The sequence below is a fragment of the Copadichromis virginalis genome, linkage group LG11 (assembly GCF_057382275.1).
Source record: "Copadichromis virginalis isolate Kocher_CV1m ecotype Utaka linkage group LG11, C_Virginalis_male_GT1.1, whole genome shotgun sequence".
Classification (NCBI taxonomy): Eukaryota; Metazoa; Chordata; class Actinopteri; order Cichliformes; family Cichlidae; genus Copadichromis; species Copadichromis virginalis.
In genome coordinates, this window is record NC_140628.1 from 37,893,753 (window position 1) to 37,914,821 (window position 21,069).

Here is a 21,069-nt window from a genome sequence, read left to right on the forward strand (position 1 = left end):
TATTTTTGTGTCTGTCCCTTTGTGGGTTTTGTGCACCCATCTTCTGATGTCTGCTTCCAGCAAGATAACCTGCCATGACACACAGCTCAAACCATCTCAAACTGGTTACGTGAACACTAAAGGAATTCACTGTACCCAAATCCCTCCACAGAGGAATGGGAGATTAACATCACTGCTGTGGAGCTGACAAATCTCTTGATGTTATCATGTCAATATGGATCAAAATCTGAGAAATGTTTGCAGTACCTTGATGAATCTCTGCCGCACCGAGGCAGTCCAAGCTAATACTCACAAGGTGCACCTAAAAATGTGTCCACTGAAGCTCTAAGCTCTGGAAACAATGAGTGAGCAGCTCTGAGGGCTTTACCGTATATGTAAATCAGCAAATGACAATAATTTACAGAAAGCACATTTACATTGTTTTCAGTTTAATTTCAACTTCAGCTCGAGACTGAGACCATAAAAGCATCACAGAAATGTTTAAGGTTGAACTAATAACCCAAGTGAGCAGCAGGACTATTTTCTTATAAAGGTTTTCTAACCAGAGGAGTTGCCTCCTGCTGGCCATTAGACAGAATGCAGGTTTAAGGACCCTCCATATTGACTTCACTGTTTAAATGCTGAGCCACATCAAATTTTTGTAAATGTTTGTAACATCTGTGGTTTTCCTTAACGTCTTCAGACTATATTGTGACTATCCAATTCAGCTTTGCCAGGGCGATGGAGCTTATTCCAACCAGGCATGAGTCAGGGTACATCCTGGACAGGTCACAAGTCTATTACAGGAGTAGCACAGAGGCAGACACCATTAACACCTACAGTCACTTTACCATCATCAGTTTACAGAATAGGCATGTCTTTGGGCTGTGGGAGAAAGCTGGACTACCTGGAGAGAACCTCAGAACAGAAAGGCCAGCCAGAGGATTTAAACACTTACTTTTTATTTATCATTGTAAAAAAAAAGAAGAAGAAATAAAAAAAATTTAAAATAAGATGAATGGAGCCACTGTGATGTCACCCACTAGTTGTGGACCTTGCATTTTAAGGTGCAAAGTATCCACAGAGACCCTGACTCCTTCTTGTACCGCTCTGTCAACAAGAGTTTTAATGCTGTTTAACAGGAATAACTGATGAGACTGTGGGGGCTGACCTGCTTTTGAACACAGAGGAACTGCAGTCATTGAATCTAAAGGTTGCCACTTGCAAAAGCATTAGTAACATTTATAATTTCCCAATAAAACAGTAGTTTTTAAATCACAGAAGCACATTCCAGTAAAGTGAGATCATTCCTTGTAGTGAGCTCAGCTCTCTTGGAAACTCTGTGAGCTAGAGTACTAAAACATTTGGCTGAAGTCTGTGTCCGACTCGGACTTGCTCATTGCTCCACATGAAATGCTTAGCCGCACCAAGGGTCATAACCTCTGAGGAAATCTGTAATGAGGTCTGAAAATTTCAGAAACTTCAACACATTTGAAGACACTAACACGTGGAAAAAGTTCTGGGGGAAAAACTCAAATGAATTTTAGATGCACAGCAGCACGTCCGTCTAGCAGAGCAGGTCAGGGCAACCTTTTCAACCGTGACATCGTCTTTCCTCTCACTGGGTGCAGATAATTAACTGGCCCAATCAATGATGGTCAGATGATGATGCATGGAGATTAAAAGGTGATTTCTTTCCAGATCAGCTGTTGTATGGGAAGGTAGGGGATTGCCTGATAAACAATGAGCTGAACCAGCAATGACTCTTTATCAACCACCGAGTATCAGCTGATCTGTGCTGTTAATGTGTGGATTCATGTCTCTGACCACATTGTTGAAACAGTATGAATAAAAAACAATGCAGTGAAATCTTATCTGAACATATTGTTGATTAGTACACTGCGGAATTTCATAAGCTTTCTCAATCTGAGTGTTTCATTCTTTAACTGGTGGTTAATGTGCTTAGGCTATGTGGTCTGTTTATTATTATCAAGTCTCTTTTGGCACTGAAGTTTATACAGAAAATAAATGTGAAGCAAATCTTTATATCTTACACATGCAAGTGGATTGAGCTTTGTTAGATTAGGGGTTTGACGGGCCATCATAAAATCAGGATATTTGAGTAGAAATAGATTTAAAATGTGACTTTCAGTCTTATGAGTAGCCCCATACCCTAATATATAAGGAATTACATGAAAAAAGAGAGTTAAAATATTTTTGTCTATTGACTAACCATTTTTCAAAGTAGCAAAATAATGTATTTTTAAAGACCATAAAAACTTGAGAATAAGTAGAAAAGTCATGATTCTACTTGAATAGCCTAATTGTGTGAACATTTTAGCATCAAAAACTCCATACATACAGTAAAAATTTTCATTATGCAGAATGATATATAGTACCTAATCACAAGTACTGATTAATGTATGCAGCATATCATGTTAATATTGCAGCTGGAGATTATTTTAGTTACTTTTCTGTAGTTTTATCAATAATGATACCATATAAGGTATCTGTCGATTTGTATTTAACAAGTAAAGCTTTCAACTAACTTATACAGAGAACAAATTGCAATATTTGCAACCAAAAGGCTGTACCTGACTGGATCTCTGAAACATGAGGCTTGATTATCTTCCATATATAAAATTTTTTTTATTAAGAGTTAGTACCTGGTACCACGGACTTTTAGCACCTACTTGGCTTGGGTTCCAAGCAACCTGAGTCCGAAAATGTTACGTCTACAGACTGCACGCCTCCGATAGGCCAGTCAGTGTCGTTGTTGAATGAGTCATGAGACCGACTCTTTCACACAAGTCCAAACCATCATTTTTGACCCTACAAACAAGGGAAATGGTTGCACAAAAACCAATAAAAAAGCCATAGACTGAGCATCACCTCCACATCCTACATTGTTGTGTTTTTTGTCACATACAAATGACCCCACACAGATTGAGTTGGTAATGGGAAAACGATTGAAATCAAGCAGAGTCAAGTGGAATAGAGGCTTAAGATTTCATAATGCCATGGTGTATGTTGCAGGTGTTTTAGTGAACTGTAATAACCTTTCTCCATGCTCCCCCTTCATTTCTTCTCACTCATCAACCAACCCAGATAGCTGCCCCTCCCTCAGCTTGGTTCTGCTGGAGGTTTCTTCCTGTTAAAAGGGACTTCTTCCTTCCCACCATTGCCAGGAGAATGCTCATAGGGGATTATATGACTGTTAGAACTCTTTCTGTAGTATCATAGCATTTTAACCTTACAATATACAGGCATCTTGAGAAGACAGATGCTGATGTAAATAAAACAGGATTTAACTGAACTGGATTTGGTTATTTAAACTAACATTTTAAATACCTATTGGGGGAAAGGTTATTTTTGCAGGCTAAAACTTCAACTGTCAGTGCCTGCTTAAAAGTTACCTTTGTCTGGGGCTCGGTATTACCTGTTGAGGCTTGGGGCTGCAGACGTCATCCCAGTTAACGACCGGCAACTAAATCGTGAACGACAGCACAGCGGACCAATCACATCAACGGCCGTGACAGGTGTCGAGCAGCTATTGACCATTGGGAGAGAGCGGGGGGCGGGACTGATGACTCGACGTGACGTCACAGCTTCGGTTATGGCAAGTGACAGAGAGTGAGGAAGAGGAGGCGAAACTTTCCGAGCTCGGAGTTGTGCTCGCAGCTATTCATGTGTGACACGAATCGAGCCTCGCTGTCGTCGGAGTGACAACTAATCGCTGGTCGCGCGAGGTCGGAGTCGTGAGCGGGTGCTGGGTCGCTGTCGAAGTAAAAGTGAATACGCCAGAAGTTTGTTCGACTTCGAGTAAAACAGCAGAGGAGACACTATGACCAACAGAGAAGACGAGTATGACTACCTCTTCAAAGGTAAGCGGCCGCTAACCTGTAGCCTCCTGGCTCTGTTTTCGCGTCACCTGTGAGCGGCTGTCATTTGATGCCGAGCGGCGTGCCTAACAACAAGGTGAAAGGAGACGCAAGCCACACGTCGACTCGACGGCACCTGAATCGACCTGTAACTTCGAGTGCTTTTAGTTATAACCCAAGTTATGAAGTGGGCTTATAGCCTCACTCGTAGCCGTGGTATTGGAAGAATGGGAGGCAGCTCAGAGCTCTCATGTATGGCGTTAAGCAGCATCTGCCGGGGAGTCATCATCTTGCAGGCCTATGATGCAATCGTCTTGGGATGCGGCGTTGGTCAACAGGGGGATCGTACGATGTGGCTCGGAGGTCTCTTAGAGTCAGGGCTGAATACTTGAGTCTGAATGTACACAAAGTTTCGGAAAATCTCACCAAACCGCTTTCTGTGACAATCACACCCTTTCTGTGATCACTAAAAGTTGCTAATATGCTCTGGTTCCTCCCTGGATACCTTGAAATTACAAGTCTTTGCTTCATTTGTTGTATTTGTTTTGCTCTGTCCGACTTCTGAAAGCCTTAATTAGGCACAGAGGACATGACTGAGACAGACAAGACAGTTTCATTTTCAAAGAGTACAATTTAGTTTTGTATATTGGAACAAAATGTCTACCCACCCCACCAAGGATGAGCAGGAAATGCTGATCCTGTATTTCCTGCAGGTGTACAGATAATATTTAAAGTGTATGTCACTGCTCTGCAGATGTCTGACAGACTTGATTAAAAACAGATTAACAACACATCCTTATTTTCATATATATGTGTATATATTGGCACAAAATGTCCGCCAACCTCTAGGAAGAGGAGGAAATATGACCCCTGTTTTATTGGCATGGCCTTCACTTCCTGCATGTGTGCTTATGCTGCTGTTCATAGGATTTTAAACATATATTTCTTAAAATTAAATAACCTTAGAAGTTGTCTGCCTGAAAGGCACCAAGGCCGTAACAAAGAAATCAATACAAACATTGATACTTGAGGATGGGACAAACGTTCATGTTTGCTGGCACATCATACAAAGCAAAATGTCACATTTTTAGATTTGATTTCTTGCTTTAAATGCCAGCAGAGCTGTTAAAAGGCGTGAAGAGTTAAAAGTACTCGCAGCTTATAAAACTGTAAGCTTATACACTTTCGTAGATCGTGTCACCAAAGTGCCAAATGCATTGTAACTGGAACCAATTGTTTAAAGTTGTCTTGTCATCGCCCGTGATAAACGACGCACTCGCAGGCTTATTTAAATATAGAAGACCAACCATGCACGTGTTGTCGAACTGGAAATACCTGCACGAGTGGGCCTCAGAGAAACTCCTCGTCAAGGACGAGGAAGCAAAGACTTGCGGGCTCACTCACCCTCCTCAGAGTAGCCGTGGTTTTTGGTGACCAAATTTATCTGAATAATGAGCAGCAGTGTGGGAACACTGATAAGTTTATCAGCCGCCACTTAAACCAGGGAAGGGTTTTTACTGCACTGCTTTCTTTTCTTCTTCCCCTTACAAGCTCCTGTTGCACCTTGCTGCTGGACAGCGTGAGTCAGGTTGGGTGAGCTCGCAGTGAGTCACATGAGCATTGTCATACTGACGGAGACATCGGCACAGGAAGTCGTCCTGCTGTCCTGCTGCACCTCATCCTTTCACAGACATTTTGACACGTATGAGTCTGAATTCTGGGGTTTTCTTTGCACCTCGTGCTACTTCACATCTTCACCTCATGTTCACGTTTCATATGTATTCTCTCTTTTTCTTATCTCATCCACTGATTTCTTAAAAATACTGATGAAAAAAGCAATTATCCTGCTGGCCTTCAGCATTAAACACTACATTAACTTCGTGTATGATAATCTAAGCAGGACTAGTTCACTTATGTAAGGTTAAGTTTGGGGTCTGTTATCATAAATGTAGGCCTTTCTTTCATATTTCCAGGCATTTAAAAACAATAAATTAACTTCTGTTTAAAAAAAAAAATACAACAACAACAAAAAAGAAAATTATTTTTAATACTATCATTTTATGGCAAGAACAAGCCTGGCAATCCTAATAATAGTCATTTTATTCTGTGTATTGGCGCTCGAGGGGATATCATTACATTCATTAATGTCTCTGAACAGACAGACTCGGGTTCTCAGTATTATTTTAGCTTCGTTCTTCACTCCCACATGTACTGGGTGCAGGATTGTACAGTATAATAGACGGCTGTCATATCTTTTTTTGGAGGAATTTGAGCTCAACAATAGGTGAGTGAATGGGTGTGTAACGCAGCCATGGAATTACCTGTCTGTTGGCAGAGAGAGGCCTTGAAAAGGTTGCATAATGATTTCTTGTCCTCCGCCCAAGATCCTTTGTGCAAGACAAAATGGAGTAACACCGTCATCTTTTTTTTAATTTTTTTTATTTGGATGCCCGCACTGTTCTGATGCATAGTCCTTGTGTACTTCTGAAATTGTCATTATTCCCGAGTATCTAACTCAGGCAGGAAAACATGGAGCTGTTTCTACTTCTGCCTGTCACGTGCTGGTAAAACTTGAATACACGGTTTCATTTTTGAAAGAACAGCATTGCTTAAATGCGAGTGCAGATGCAGCGGTTGATTGGTTATTGCAGTTTGAACTTTCCAAACAAGTTCCTGTTACCTAAGAGTAGGAGTGGCGAGCTGGGGTGGTAGGTTCCTTTTGACAGAGTGATGCACCTGACAAATGTGGAAGTGACAAACAAACAAACATCCTGGTTCCACTTTTTTTTAAGTATAAATGAAACCCTGTTTAGTGGGAAAGTTGATCTAATATGCTTTTCTTTATTTTCTGTCACGTGTCTGAAAACTGTAAGTCAGTAATCCTTGTGAGCCAAAGACTCGGGCTTCAAAACGCTCAGTTTCTCAGTTTTTTTTGTTTTTGTTTTTAACACTCTTCAATCTTCATGATGTCACAGAGAGGGTGTCCCGAATGGTGTGTTCACACCAAACATGAAGCCTTGTGTTATTCACACAAGTACAGTCACTGGAGGGTTTTTGGAGACGATCAAATATTTACCCGTAACAGCCAACAAGAGGAGGAGGAGAGTACTGCCAGTAGCTGGAGTGGAGTTACAGTAGACTTTCACTTTTCACCAACATCTGCTACAATTTTGATAATTTTTTTGTCTTTCCTGTGCAGCATGAAGCATTTTTTTTAAACTTTTGTTGGTTTGCCTCCGTTCGTGTTCTTGTTTGGTGTAAACACATCATTAAGACTCCACCTGAGACTCGCTTGTTTTCAGTTCCTAATTTTCTCCAACGAGACATTGAAGTTAAAAGCAGTTTTCACACCTGCACTGCACCACTTCTGAACTTTTCTAGATATCACCAGAGACCGATGCATAAGAATGTGCTAGATCTGACATTAACCACTCTATAACCTGCCAGCTCGCTAGTACAAAGTCTCAGATGTGCGAGTAGTAGAGCAGATACTGTGGTGCAGTTATCATATAGCAAGTCAGCATCATGTGTGGTGCCTTCTGCACACCCTACTGTCTACTGATGTGTGCGGCATGTGAGAAAGGACCACTGTGGGAAATTCTGATAGATCATCTGCAAGCGCTCCCGTCTCTGCTTTCACCTCTACAGCACAGACACGGAGGAAAGCTTCACTTTCAGCTTCACCTTGAAAAAGACAAGAGGAGATGAATGAATGTTGGAAAGGTGTTCAGCTGACTTTAAGATTTAACTCTTTAGGTTCAACTGTTGACAGTTTTGCTTTAACTGTAGTTTATAATGTTTGACTTGAGCAGCGATTCCCAACGTACGGGCAGTGAAGGTACTGCAGGTGGGCCTCAAGAAGCCATTCGCCAAAAATACACTTTACCTTTAAAAAGAAACAGAGCCATGAAATTGAAACATCAAATCATATATCGTAAATGTTTCCTTTGACTCTGATCTTATCTTGTATATTAGTATGAAGATTTTCATATTTTCAGTCATAAGTTTTGTAGTGGCTCAGTGAAGAGGTCTCTTTCTTCACGTTTTCATTCTGATTGTTTGGCACAGATTTGATTTGTCAATGTTTGGGTTTTGTAGTGTTCACGCTGTGTCCATTAGTTTATTTGGGATATTATTGCACCGTCTTCAAGGCTCAGAGACACAGAGGGGAAGGTAAAGGACAGAAAACCTACTTTCTTGTCTTAAGTGGCTCATTTCTTTGCTTTTGTTATGTGTTGTAATTGTCAGTTTAACTTCTGTTGTTATGTACTCATCTTCTTGTTCATCTATTTAGGATGCACCAGCCACCAAAATTTGTTCTACATCTCTTATGTCTAAACGTTTACTTTGCAATAATACTATTAAAGACGATCGGGACAGCTTACTGATGCAGTGAATGCTACACATGTGTGCTGTAACGCATGTTTCAGCTCTCTATGTTTAAAAGTGTTCTTCTGCCCTTCAGTCTAATGCTGCTGTGCCTGACGTGTATTTGATGAGTGCACGTCAGCGGTTTCACCTGGATTTCTGTGCTCAGCCTGCGTGTATTTCCTGAAAAGAGCAGGTGGTTCTGATATTTTGTGTACTCAGTGGGAGTCCCCTGAGTTTCTGCTGTGCTTTGCCTGGGAGCCACACATGTGCGTCACTGGCGAGGAAGGCCATCTAACAGAAATGAGGATCAAATGTAATTAAGAAATGAAAAAGAATCACTCCATCTTGTTCAGTTTAACGTCTTTATGGCATAATGGACTGTTGGCCTTCTGAACTTTTGCTTTTCCAGCTGCAGCTGTAAAGTGAGCTGTGGTGCTAAAACACGCCCACCTAATATCCACTTATAGAGTAGTGTAGTTTATTTTCCTTTGGCATTTTTTTACTGTAGCATTAAGACGAGCACAAACAACCCCCTGCAGGCAGACTTAACAGTACACGTTGTGACTCTGCTGACTGTTCCTCTTGTTCTTTATTTCCCTGCAGTGGTGCTGATTGGAGATTCGGGCGTAGGGAAGAGTAACCTGCTGTCCCGCTTCACCCGAAATGAGTTCAACCTGGAGAGCAAGAGCACCATTGGTGTGGAGTTTGCCACACGTAGCATCCAAGTAGAGGGAAAGACCGTAAAGGCTCAGATTTGGGACACAGCTGGACAGGAGCGATACCGGGCTATCACTTCAGCGTGAGTTCATCACACACACATGCAGAGATGCACACTTCACACAAGTAAAAACCTTTTTCTTTTTACCTGTACACACACAGGTCCACATGCATCAGTTAGAAGAATCATATAGAATTAAGTGGCACAGGAAAGAAAAAGGCTTTTTTAAATGTTTCCTTCCTTTTAACTAGGAAAACATGATCTCTTCACAGCAAGTGTCTCTGTCTAATCAAGTGGTTACTTAGACCAGTGTCTCCCAAAGGGTGTGTCCTGAGACGAGTCTAAATGTGCTGTAGCATTTTGTGACACCTGCAGTTTATTATTGCAATAAACAACTGCACAAAACATTATAACTGAAGGGTTGATTTATTTTATTGGTACTGTGAATGCACTTGTTTCCCATACAGAGGCAGAATCTTATACCCTTGAACAATGATTTTTGCTTACCAGTTGCTGAATAGTAGGAACCTAAATAGGCACTGGGAAACAAAGCGGCTCTTCTGAGGGAAACTTGTCTAATTTAAGAGCGTTGGATCTGAATCAGAAGCAGAAAACCATTTAGGAGATTTGAAGTATCTGAGAAGGCGACAGAGATGAGGTGCGCGGTACAGGAGTGTGGAAAACCTCGCTGAATAACTGCAGCAGTCCAGAAACAATCGCATGTTCATGCTTTGTCCAGATGCTGCAACTAGGCTTTAAAAAGTGCTTTTGTGTTATGATAATCTGAGAGCATGTCAGGTGATGTGAAGGCTATTTTGGGCAGATGTTACTACAGGTGTGCCTTAATATTTTGGGTTTGATGCAGGGTGTGTCCTAGACGCACAAAGTCAGACAAAGTGATTATACACATGAGTGCACACGCAAATGCATGTGCACAAGAAAGCGTGATGCACCGAATCTGTAGTAGTTCCCTAAGATTTATTTAATTTTACTGCTACTTTCAGGTTTTTTTTCTTTTCTCTAAATTACAAGCTACAGAGCTCAAAGTCTGTAAAGACAGAGTGAATAATTCTTGGGACCAAACATCACAACTTCTCATACTTTGATGGCTGTAGGGGAGTAAGAGAGACGGGAGCAGATCAAGAATAGCCTTTTAAATAAGAATATAGCAGCGGTTGAGCCCATGGAAGGACATTGAACCCAAATATATAAAGTAAAGTGGTGAGTAAGTAGGTTTAACTTTAGTGCCCCACTTTTTTTCTTTTTTTTAATAACATTCTCAAAATCCTGAACATAAAGAGATGGTGACAAGAGTGTTTCTTGCCTCATTAGAAATGCAGGGCTGGGCTCTAGAATACAAACGTTAAAAGTTTTAACTTGTGACTGAACTTTTTTTCTCGAAACCATCATCTACAGCTGCATGACACTGGACTGCATTACGAGTGTGTTATCAGGGCCATCCATGAATTCTGTTTAGTCCGTTTCTCAATTTTAAAATGGCTAGAAAGTGATTATCAGAAGTAATTAAAACTCCAAAATGTACCTTTGTTTGCCTTCAGACAGGAAGCCTGTAGCTCGTCATCTCTGTTCCTAGTGGGGTTTTTTAAAGTTATCTTCCTTGATGCTGCGCTCTTTACCAGCATGAACTTTGTGAAGACCCCACAGGCTGTGAGGAATCGAGCGCACTGAGTCTTTTAAAACAAGAAGTCAGTGCTCATTTGCATTATGGGCTTTGTGTGCAGTCGCTGTAGCTTCACAGCTTATTTCTTTGTTCAGAGCTGGCTGAGTCAGTGTGACACACACAGTGAATCCTGATAGCTACAGGCTGCTGCGACAGCGAGTCGCGTCCTGAGTTTCTAACTTGTTTGTCTGATCTCACGTTGTCCAGGTACTACCGTGGAGCCGTCGGAGCTCTGTTGGTTTATGACATTGCCAAGCACCTGACGTACGAAAACGCAGAGCGCTGGCTGAAGGAGCTGCAGGACCACGCAGACAGTAACATAGTTATCATGCTAGTGGGTAACAAGAGCGATCTTCGCCACCTGAGAGCGGTGCCCACGGACGAGGCCAAGGCCTTTGCAGGTAACGTAACTGTAACAGCGCTGCAGTGTTTCTCCCAGATTCTGTTTGCAGAAGTCATCTGTAAATATTTTCCAGGATACTTAAAACACGAGAACCAGCTGAAATCCACAGGATGTTCACAGATGCAGATCAGCTTCAGCTCCATGTGTCAGGACACCTGTCAGTCTAGGTGGTAACTCCACCTAAGTTCCCCCATCATATAGTTGTTATGAAGGGGACTGTCCATAGGGGGTAAAAGTGTTTTGTAGCAGGGTTTAAATATATTTTTTCTAATGTAAAGTTGAGGAGAATCTGCATTGTTGGCACTTTACTCAGAAAGCAGCTCAATGATATCCATCACTTCCAACAGTCATCTGGTCAGTGAGCTATGTCTCTTCAGGTGTCTGCACTTTCAAAATAAGAGTGAGAGGTTTGTGCACTAGTAATTGAATAATGCTGCTAAAAATAAATTTCCAGTATTTCTAGGAGGTCATTAATAAATGGCAGGCTGCACTAGTGAAGTGTTTGTGTGGGGAAATGCTACACCTTGTGTGCACAGAGCATGTGTGCTGTATTGATTTGTGAGGTTCTAGGACACGGCCTCATTAGATTATTATCAGGTTAAAGCTGCGATAATGAATGCATGGGATGAAGTGATCTCTAGCTGCTTTAATTGGGTCCTTAAGTACTTTTCAACATGCCGTCTGTGTTCCTGACGGTTAATATTTTTACATCTGTCAAAGGTTTTATTTCAGTTCTGTTTACACTGTTTGTGTTTTCTTTTTTTTCTTTTTTTTTTTTTAAACCCGCTCTGCCTTTCAGTGCACACGTTTGTTTTTGCCCATGTCTGCAATGCTTCTGATGCTGTAAATTCTTTTACTTGGATGTGTTTAAGTACTTTAATGAAAGAACACAAAAAGGATTTGTTAACACTGAAAATGTAAAGGCTTCTGTTTGCTTTTGACATGCTGATTGGTTTTCAGCAGCTGGAGGTTTCTTTACTTCTGAACTTGAACTTGATGAATTTTTTTTTAACCTGTGTTGCTGCTTTCACTGAAGACACTAATCCTGTTCCTGTCTGTAGTCACGTAAAGAGTGTGATTGTTGCTGTGAGAGTTTTAACAGTCAGTGCTGCTACTTTTGTATGCAACTCTGACCTAATTTATGATGCCTCGTTTACATGAAGACCATGTGGTTTACACATGCATGCAAAGTGTGATAGTAAAGGCTTCTCTCAAAAGAAGACAACACACAGACTAGGTTGCCTCTTATTATTATTTAACTATGTGTTTTATATCTGTAGCTGATCAGATTGGCAGTTGATTTACCCAGTAAACCACTTTGCATGTTAGCTGACATGATTCATTTCACTTTTTATAATGTAAATTCAACTTATTTATAGAGGCTAACATTTTACCACATGTACAACATTCAACACCCTCTGTTCTTAACTGGAAGGAAAACTGGAAGAAGACTTGGAAAGGACTGAATGTACCGTGTGCTCACGCACAGAAAACAGATTTGTGTCATAGACGAGCTGGATTACAGTTACAGAATTTATCTGACATATTCTATGTATCACCAAATGTTGGATAAACGGTTATCAAAATAGTTAATTAATATTCGTCAACTAATAAATTTAATCAAAAACATCAAACTACGACGTGAGCCGTCAAACAGGAAGTGGCTGAAAGAACTGCAGAGGCCCTGTAGTGAGCACATAATGCAGGGGAAAAAATCAGTCCCAGTAAAATAAACCTCAGCTCAGTGACGATGTTGAAGCTAGAATGGTGTTGGCCTTTAACACTAATTGGTCTTTTGTACATGTTTGTTTTCCAGAGAAGCACGGCTTGTCTTTCCTGGAAACGTCAGCGTTAGACTCGTCTAATGTGGAGCTGGCTTTCCAGACGATCCTCACAGGTGAGTGTCACGTTTGTGGATATTTTCTACTGCATTTACCTCATATCAAAATGTGTTCTGGTACTTAAGAGAAGCACCGTTTAATAAAAGGTTTTGTATGCAATATACGAGAATACGTAAATATTCTCGTCTTTGAGTTTATCTAACAATACCTTACCTTTGCCACTAGATGGCAGCAAAATCCATCTAATCAGTCCTCGGCATCCACGCCTGTGTGCAGAAATACCACCTTGATCGTTTTTTAAGGTCAAAAACAGGAATAATTGCTACACTGAAAGACCAGTCGGTTTTGAGAGATGGCACAAATGCGCCTTACCAGATGCATCTACAACTTGTTCAAGAAAGAAAATGTGATGTGGGTTCGCAAATGTTTCCCTAAGTGAATGTCTATGAGCCGTTTCCCTAGGAGGCATATGGCCACACTAACAAGTGTAAGATTGGATAACATGGAGAAAAACAGCAATTGTTGTGACTCAGTCAACCCCTGGAGTGCCTAAAGGGACAATCCAACAGTGAGTGGTGCTTCCACTTGAATTGCCCCAAGGGCTATCAGCCTGCACGTATGCGCCTCTTCCAGTTTGTATTCTTACTCTGCTCAGGCAGTTTGAGCCTTTCTTCCGCTTTATCAGTAATTTCTAGTTCACGTAAACTTCAAACCAACAAGCCCCATTTAGGTAACATTGGTAACTGGCTCATTAAGAGAGAAGAGTAACCGTGCATCAGCAAGCTAGTAAGAACTGAAGTTTAGACCCACTGGAGCAAAGAAGTCATCGCTCATGTAGCAGAGGATAGTTCTTGGGTCATCATGTGTATATGCACTGCAGCTGGGGCTGTGTATGGTTCGTAGTAATCAGTTGTGTTTTTGCCACCTGACACGTCACATCAGAGCGCCGAGCCTTGCTTTGCTTTAAATGTTCTTGCTTCATAGGCAGTTTTTATTTCAGGACCATTTTGTTCCACATCTGGGTGCAGTTTAGTTAAAGAGGGAGTATGCAACAGCAAGCCAGAGGTGTTTGCACAAGTCCTGACCACTCCAGTGACATCCAAGTCAATGTTTGGTTGAAATATTTTCACGTAGGCTTGATTGATTGTGTTCAGAAACCATAACTATGATGCTTTTGGTCAATAATTGTTATTGTGATTATTCAACACAGTGATTCATAAATTAAACAAATGTCTTACATTCATTGAACTTTAAAAGCATGGGACTTTTTGCACGAGTTTTCCTTGGAAATGAAAATGAGGGGGACGTGATATGGGGGTTATCTGGTAGGGAGTAAGTTTTGACTAAGCCCGTGTTGTAAGAGCACTCACTGTTCCCTTGCAGCCTCTGTAGAGAGATATCTGTGGGTACCAATGGGACAAGAGGCCCACGTGCTAACAAACTATGTAGAGCCTATTATATAGCCTGTGTATACTTTAATTCAAATGTATGGGGGGAAAAAATGGGAGGTGAATCCTGTAGGAAGTTGGATCCAAACTTGCAAGGCCCACTCCCTTCTGGTCCTCTGCCTCCATGATCCGCGCACATGGGGAGAGCCAGCAGCCGACCAACACCTGAGTTCCACACTGGTGAAAGTGGACCACATTAAAAACCCTCGATAATCAGACAAAGAAAGCTGCAACCATTAATGATCTCTCCATAGCTTCACATACGGAAACCAGACTGAAAGACCACTCAGCCAAACAACATTAACTTCTTTAAGAAGGATCTTTTTGTCCAAACATTCCCTTCCATCATATTGGTTCACGATGAACAAAGTGAGCGTTTAGGAAGGACACACCAAAATGAGGCCTTTTCTTAACGGCTTATTTAGGTTTTTGGCCCTGGAGCCTAAAGGTGCCAATATACCCTCTGCAGTGGTCACTTCACTCGTTGCTGTGCCATCGTCACAAAGATTCAGCCATGTGTACCCACGTTAAGGCACAAGAAGCCGCTCCCTCCTAAACGATAGGCGTCGCGTCTCAGACAGTATCGCATCACACACGCTGATAAAGAGGACAATGTTTTTTTGCAAAGTTCTTTTTACAAACTCAGGTTTCCAAAGAGTTGCAAAATCTCCCTCTGTGTGTCAGTGTGTCTCTGAGCTTCTCTGCAGGAGTATCATTAAAATAATGGTAAAAACCTGCACCATTGTAGAGGCGCGCCACAAAGATTGTGCCTCACAACACAGGATATGACGTGAAAATCATCACGAGACAAGCATGAAAACGGCCTAACCCAGCTGTCACGGGGTGAAAGACAGTTCACTAGTCCTTCACACTCATGCAGTGACAAGAAAACCACTCACACCCACATCCACACCTGTGGCCGATTACCCTAGCTAACATACACATTAGCTACAAGAAGAACAAATAAACGCAACAAAGAAAGGGTCTGGGTGGTAGGAAGGTTTAAAACCAGGAAGATGAGGTGACCACTAAACCACTTGAGCCTTTAAAAGGATAAATGAACTGCTATAAAGATTTGTTACTGCTCTTTAGGAAACCTGCCCCCCCAAAACATTTCTAGTTTAAACTATTCATCCATCATCTTCCCCTTATCCGATTCAGAGTCGCTGGGAGGCCTAGAGCCTATCCCAGTCGTGAGGCGAGAGGTGGGGCGCACTCTGGACAAGTTACCAGTCTGTCACAGGGCTAACACAGGAAGACTGGCAACCATTCACATTCACACTTATGAACAAATTAGATTCACCTCTTAACCTAACCCCACTACCTGCATGTCTTCGGACTGTGGGAGGGAAGATGGAAACCTGGAGAGAACCCACGCAGACAAAAAAAATCTGAATCAATTATCTGTTAACTTAAACACATAAAGTTAGTAACTGAAATTAAAATCTGATTACTCTCACAGCCCTGTTTTGAAGTGTAGTAGAAGCAGATGGATGAGGAGAAGAACCGATGCTCGCTGTGTGTTGGAACGCTTCTTGTGTATCGCCTGTGAAACTTGGTTGCATTCTCTGCTTCTCAGCATGAGCATGCAGGATCAGAGGAGCAGATCACAGTTCTTGCAATTTTAATATAAAATGTATTGCATCTTGCAGCTTTGGGGAATGCCTAAATTAAGACTTGATTCTGCCACATGACATAACGATGCCAGTTTAGGATGGAAAGAATCCGTCAGTGCTGCCAGGAGTCTGGATAGAGCAGTTGTTGTTCAGTTTGCCATGCTGCTTGTCCTTATCACAATATGTCCCACTGTTGGCTGGATTTATAGGCATCTACACGTAACTTACTCCCTCTCGCTCTCTCTCTCCCATCACAGCCATCTACAACATCGTGTCACAGAGGCAGATGTCAGGACGCAGCGACTCAGACTTCTCACCAGCCTCCAACGTAGTGCCCATCACCGTTGAGCCCACCCAAAACTCATCCAACAAGGGCGCTTGCTGCCAGTCTAACTGAGACTTTCCCGCTGACCTCCTCCTCCTTCACCTCCAGGCAAATGGGGGAAACAGCCAGATAGGAAAGACAGGCAGATGGACAGGGAAAATGGAGACAGGTAGAGAGAGTCACACGAGGACACTTGGGTCTGATTTGTCTGTTTGATACAGTGAAGAGGAGGGGATGGTGAAGTTTAAATAAGCAAGCGGGACGTTTTCTGAGGGAGGATTGGTGTCGATGGAAAGAAAACGGGTGACTTGCACTGTTCATTAAAGACGCACATGATCAGAATTGATTTGCAATCTAAGAAAAAAAATTTATTAAGGTTCCTTTCGTGTCCTTCCTTTGAAAGCTCTATTTTACAAGCTAGTAAATGGTTCCATTCAGTTTCACTCTAGCGGGATATTGGGCTGTAAAAATCCTCTTCCAAGAGACTGAATTGCAACCACTGTCCTTCCCATTTTTGCAAAATGTAGATTCTTCCGAAAAGAATGTCCCCTTCTAATATTTATTGAACACTAGATTGATGTCTTGTTTGGCCAAAGGGTTTAGTTGGTTTATAGTTTTCACTCTGATTTCTTCATAGCAAGGGGAGCTCGCTCGTTTTATATATGTTTTGTTTTTTTAATGCTTTTGCCTACAATCCTATTTGTGTATGTTTAAGGGTAATGCTCCCTCACTGATGTAGGGGCAAGGGGCTCAGGCCGTTTTTCCTAAGTGCACACGCTGGAATTTGGTTGTGTTCCACCAGGCCTCTCAGAGCAATAACATCCCTTCCCAACACTGACATGCAATTTCTTTTTTGATTGCTTTTGATCTTTGTTTGGAAGGCTTTCCTGCTCTGTGCACACTTTGTACTCCACAGATGAGTCATGCTCCAAGCTTTGCTAAGCGTTAACTCTAAATGAGATGGGATAGCTGCGTCGCTAGTGGACGGGTTAACTTCCTCACACGGCACTGGCTCTGCCCGTGACCATTTCACCCCTGCCCTGAACCCGTGGAGAGGGAGAGATCAAGGAATTGGTTTTAAATGCACGGACAGCCCTGTGCTACCGCTGCCTGCTAGCTAGGATAGATGGCTGGATAATATTTCAGGGGATGAGGTAGTGAGGGCACTCAGCCCTGCCCTGCTCCCTTGGTCTCTGATGTACCCGAGATGGCTTGTTTTACTGTAAATGAAATCCTCCACTGCCTGCTCACCTACTCCTTTCCATCTCTCCCTGTACACTGTATGTAACTGGAACAGGACTCTGCCTTCTGGGATCTCCCCGAGGTCTGCCCTCACTTTCACTCGTCTTTATTTCCTGTGGAAGGGTGGGGCGGGGGGTTGTATCGGGAGTCAGGATTGGGTTTGTTAGCATCTAATAGTTTAATAGATGAGAAAAGGGAGAAAGGACGGTAGCGTTTGGAGGGGCTTGATTAAATCCAAAGGTTATGGACACAGATGGTGTTTATCCTGCTGATGTGTTTCCACATCAGCACAGACTTCTGTTGAATTCACAGGTCTTAAACTGGGTGGTGTTAGGTTAGGGCTTTTAAAACATTTATTCTAATATGTATATTTGGACTGCATATGTATAAATAAATCTCATTTCTTATAGCCTTTGTCTTCTCGTGTCTTCTCTGGATTTTGTTAAACACGGACAGGTTGAAGCAGCTGGCTTCTTTATTGACAGAAAGGCAGAATTCATTGAGTGAGTCATGTAGGCCGGGATAGCTCTGTAGGTAGAGTGGTGGCCCCATGAATCAGAAGGTCAGGGGTTCGAATCCACCGAACAGCTACCCTGAGGTACCCCTGAGCAAGGTACCGTCCCCACACACTGCTCCCCGGGCACCCAATGGCTGCCCACTGCTTCAGAGTGACTGGGTTAAATGCAGAGAGAAATTTCCCCACAGGGATCAATAAAGTATACATTATTATGATTTTAGCTACTGTGTGATTGCTTTGTGCAGATACATTGACAGGGCTATATTTTAGTAACCTAATCCTTAATGTACGCTCTAATTTAATACGACATTTGCACAGTGCTCTAGAATGACACGTTCCTCTGATCGCTGAAATTAAAATGTGACAATTGAGAACTCCCGTTTCAAAGGGGGGGAAAAACGACTGGTATCGATTGGAGGTCATTTCATTTTTGTTTTATTAGAAACATTTACAATACATCTTGAATCTTGAAAAAATAACAAAGAACCAGAACTAACATGGCGCAGATACAATAATAATAATAATTATAATAATAAAAATGTCTCCAAAAAATGTAATTCACAAAAAAACATGTGCTATAAGAAATAAACCTGCAATATCACATGCCTTGTAGGGCATGGCACACTGTAACAGAGTTCAAAGACTTCTTTATTATTATTTTTTATTTATTTTTTTTCCCATCCATCAAAGTTGACGGTCAGCCACAGAGGGCCGCAGTGGCAGCCCTCCTTCACTGTTCACAGAGAAACCAGAAACTATTGCCAGCTGATGCTGGCCCAAAAACTAATGCACTACAACCACTATTAGACCGGTATGAAACACTTCTACTGTGCTGGAAAAATTGGAAACGCTACCAAAGACAAACTGTCAGACTGCATCGGCCTCTCTGGAAACGGTTGCAAGTTTCACCAGCGAGCGCCACTTCAGTCCCCGACCTCTACATGCAGCAGAAAACGTGCATCATTTTTGCCAAGTTTTTAAAACTGTATCGTGTCTTTTACAAACCAAGAACTTTGAGTTAATTCCTGCGTGTCACAAGCAATCTTTCATCACTAAACGGGGAACCCGGAACGTTGACGTGGGGACTGAAATGGACTTTGTCTGGCTCCAAACTCAAGTCAACTTTCCACTTTCCAAAGAGGCTCCAACTATGAAAATCTACAGAGGAGAAATGGCCCAAGTGTTAGTCAGGCCTGCACCATTTCTCCCATCTAAGTGACCATACAACATACATGCAAACTAGCACGGTAATGAATCTGTTGTGTGTGTGTGTGTGTGTGTGTGTGTGTGTGTGTGTGTGTATATGTGTGCATCTAGTTACATAGATCTACTACACAGTGCACTGTTGTCCCCTCCTAGATGCTGCCACTTGAACTTCACCTAGTTAACCCATAAGAGAAAGCTTTGCTCCTTCGTCGTTGATCTCAAACTGTCTGAGTAGCAGATGTAGAAAAAGTATGAATGAAAGTGTGTACAAGTTTTGTGTGTGGCCCTATTGGCGAGAGGGTCACAGCTGCTCATTCATCCCAAGCGCTGCAGTTGTAACGTTTTTTTTTTTTTTCTTTTTTTGTTTTTTTTTTTAAACGTTTGATAAGTAAAAGCGAGTTTAGATTACAGAGGAAATGAGTAATGTGTTTCAGTCAGTAACATGGGGTTAGTTGAAGAGGGGAGAAGGGGGTTACAGCAAGCAGCACCACACAAAGAATGCTGATGCAGGAAAAATATAGAATTGAGGCACAAAATTGATGCTCTGTGACTAAAATATCTCCAAATTCTAAAAAATATTATATTATTTTCTGTAATTATTCCATTGTGAATGCACTGGTGTTGAAATAGTGCATGTCTGAAGTTAAAATTTAAGCTACGGAGAACTCTCGCTCCATTCACGTCATTCACCACGAAGTAAACGGACGAAACGCATTCCCGTAACTTTCATAAATAAAACTTCTAAACATCTTTTCTCATTTTTACTTATTAGTAGAAACTGACTTCCCTGTGTTTAGAAATATATTAACTTCTTGTAATTTTAATTAAAAAACAAAATGTCTTGAGGTTACTCATAAATATGTTGCTTCATTTTTTTTTTTTTTTACTTTTCATAAATAACATCCAGATACTGACTTTTTTCCTCTGCTTTCTATGAAATAATAACCCATGTTAGCAAAATAGATTTGAGAAACTGTAATATGTTTTTTTTATTCATTTTAAGTTACTTTCTATAAATGTATGTGGAAGAACTCAAATATAGTCTACGTTGAAAAAAAGCTGTTGCAAATTCTGTCCAAAAAACAAACAAACTTAAAGCTCACTTGCAAAACTGACTAAGAGATAAGGAGTGCATTAAGGTTTTTTTGTTCCTTTTTTTTGTTGTTTTTTTTTCGTTTACATTCAAATGCATTGCTTGCTCAATGTGTGATTTAGACAGGTTGGTACAACTGTTTAAGTGCATCCATTGAAAATAAGGATTTCCTATCACTCCTTAAAAGGGATTCTACATAAATGCATAAAGACCTTTTTATATCAAGAGAAGAAAAACATCAACAGTTTCTACCATTACTATAATAGTAAGCTTAATACAATATTGTAAATAATACTAACAAGAACTTAATGAATCAAATCTCACGGGAGTCGCCCCCACCCCTCTGTACCTCCGCTTGGCTAAAATGTCTTTCATACTGGGTGAGCTGGACAAATGAAACTTACACTTTAGCATAATCTTAAGAATCATAATTAAACTATGTATCACTTAGTTAAACTACACGGTAAATATACGACTTTAAACCAATGCTCACTTTAAGGTCTTAAAGCTTTTTATACACTCCAGGTATCAGGCTGATGAATCCTTTATCTTAACTTTTCCTTTCTGATAAATCTTACCTATTGTACTATATTTTTACTAGCATGCAGTTAAACTTTAGGATACGGCGAATGGCTCTCTGAACTAACGCGTAATCCCGTACGCTTTGAATTTCTGCTGGTTTGTCAGTGTCCGCACGATTCTTTCCATCTACTTGAATTTTCTTTTTTACCTTTTTGTCACAAGATTG

General features: G+C 41.3%; 1 protein-coding gene across 2 annotated transcripts in view; it reads left to right on the forward strand.

Annotated features, from left to right (window-relative positions):
- The first annotated feature begins 3,544 nt into the window (after nucleotides 1-3,544).
- The window catches only part of rab11al (RAB11a, member RAS oncogene family, like), a 32,482-nt gene continuing 14,957 nt past the window's right edge, over nucleotides 3,545-21,069 (forward strand). The window contains exons 1-5 of one of the 2 annotated variants that reach the window (XR_014922820.1): nucleotides 3,545-3,863; nucleotides 8,835-9,030; nucleotides 10,838-11,031; nucleotides 12,850-12,930; nucleotides 16,196-16,432. Coding sequence is in view for 1 of the 2 variants with exons in the window: in XM_085472322.1 (XP_085328448.1) it covers nucleotides 3,824-3,863; nucleotides 8,835-9,030; nucleotides 10,838-11,031; nucleotides 12,850-12,930; nucleotides 16,196-16,335 (651 nt within the window). In the remaining variant the exon portion in view is untranslated. Of the gene's footprint in view, nucleotides 3,864-8,834; nucleotides 9,031-10,837; nucleotides 11,032-12,849; nucleotides 12,931-16,195; nucleotides 17,915-21,069 lie in introns of those variants that run through there. The other variant, XM_085472322.1, reaches the window with a different exon arrangement.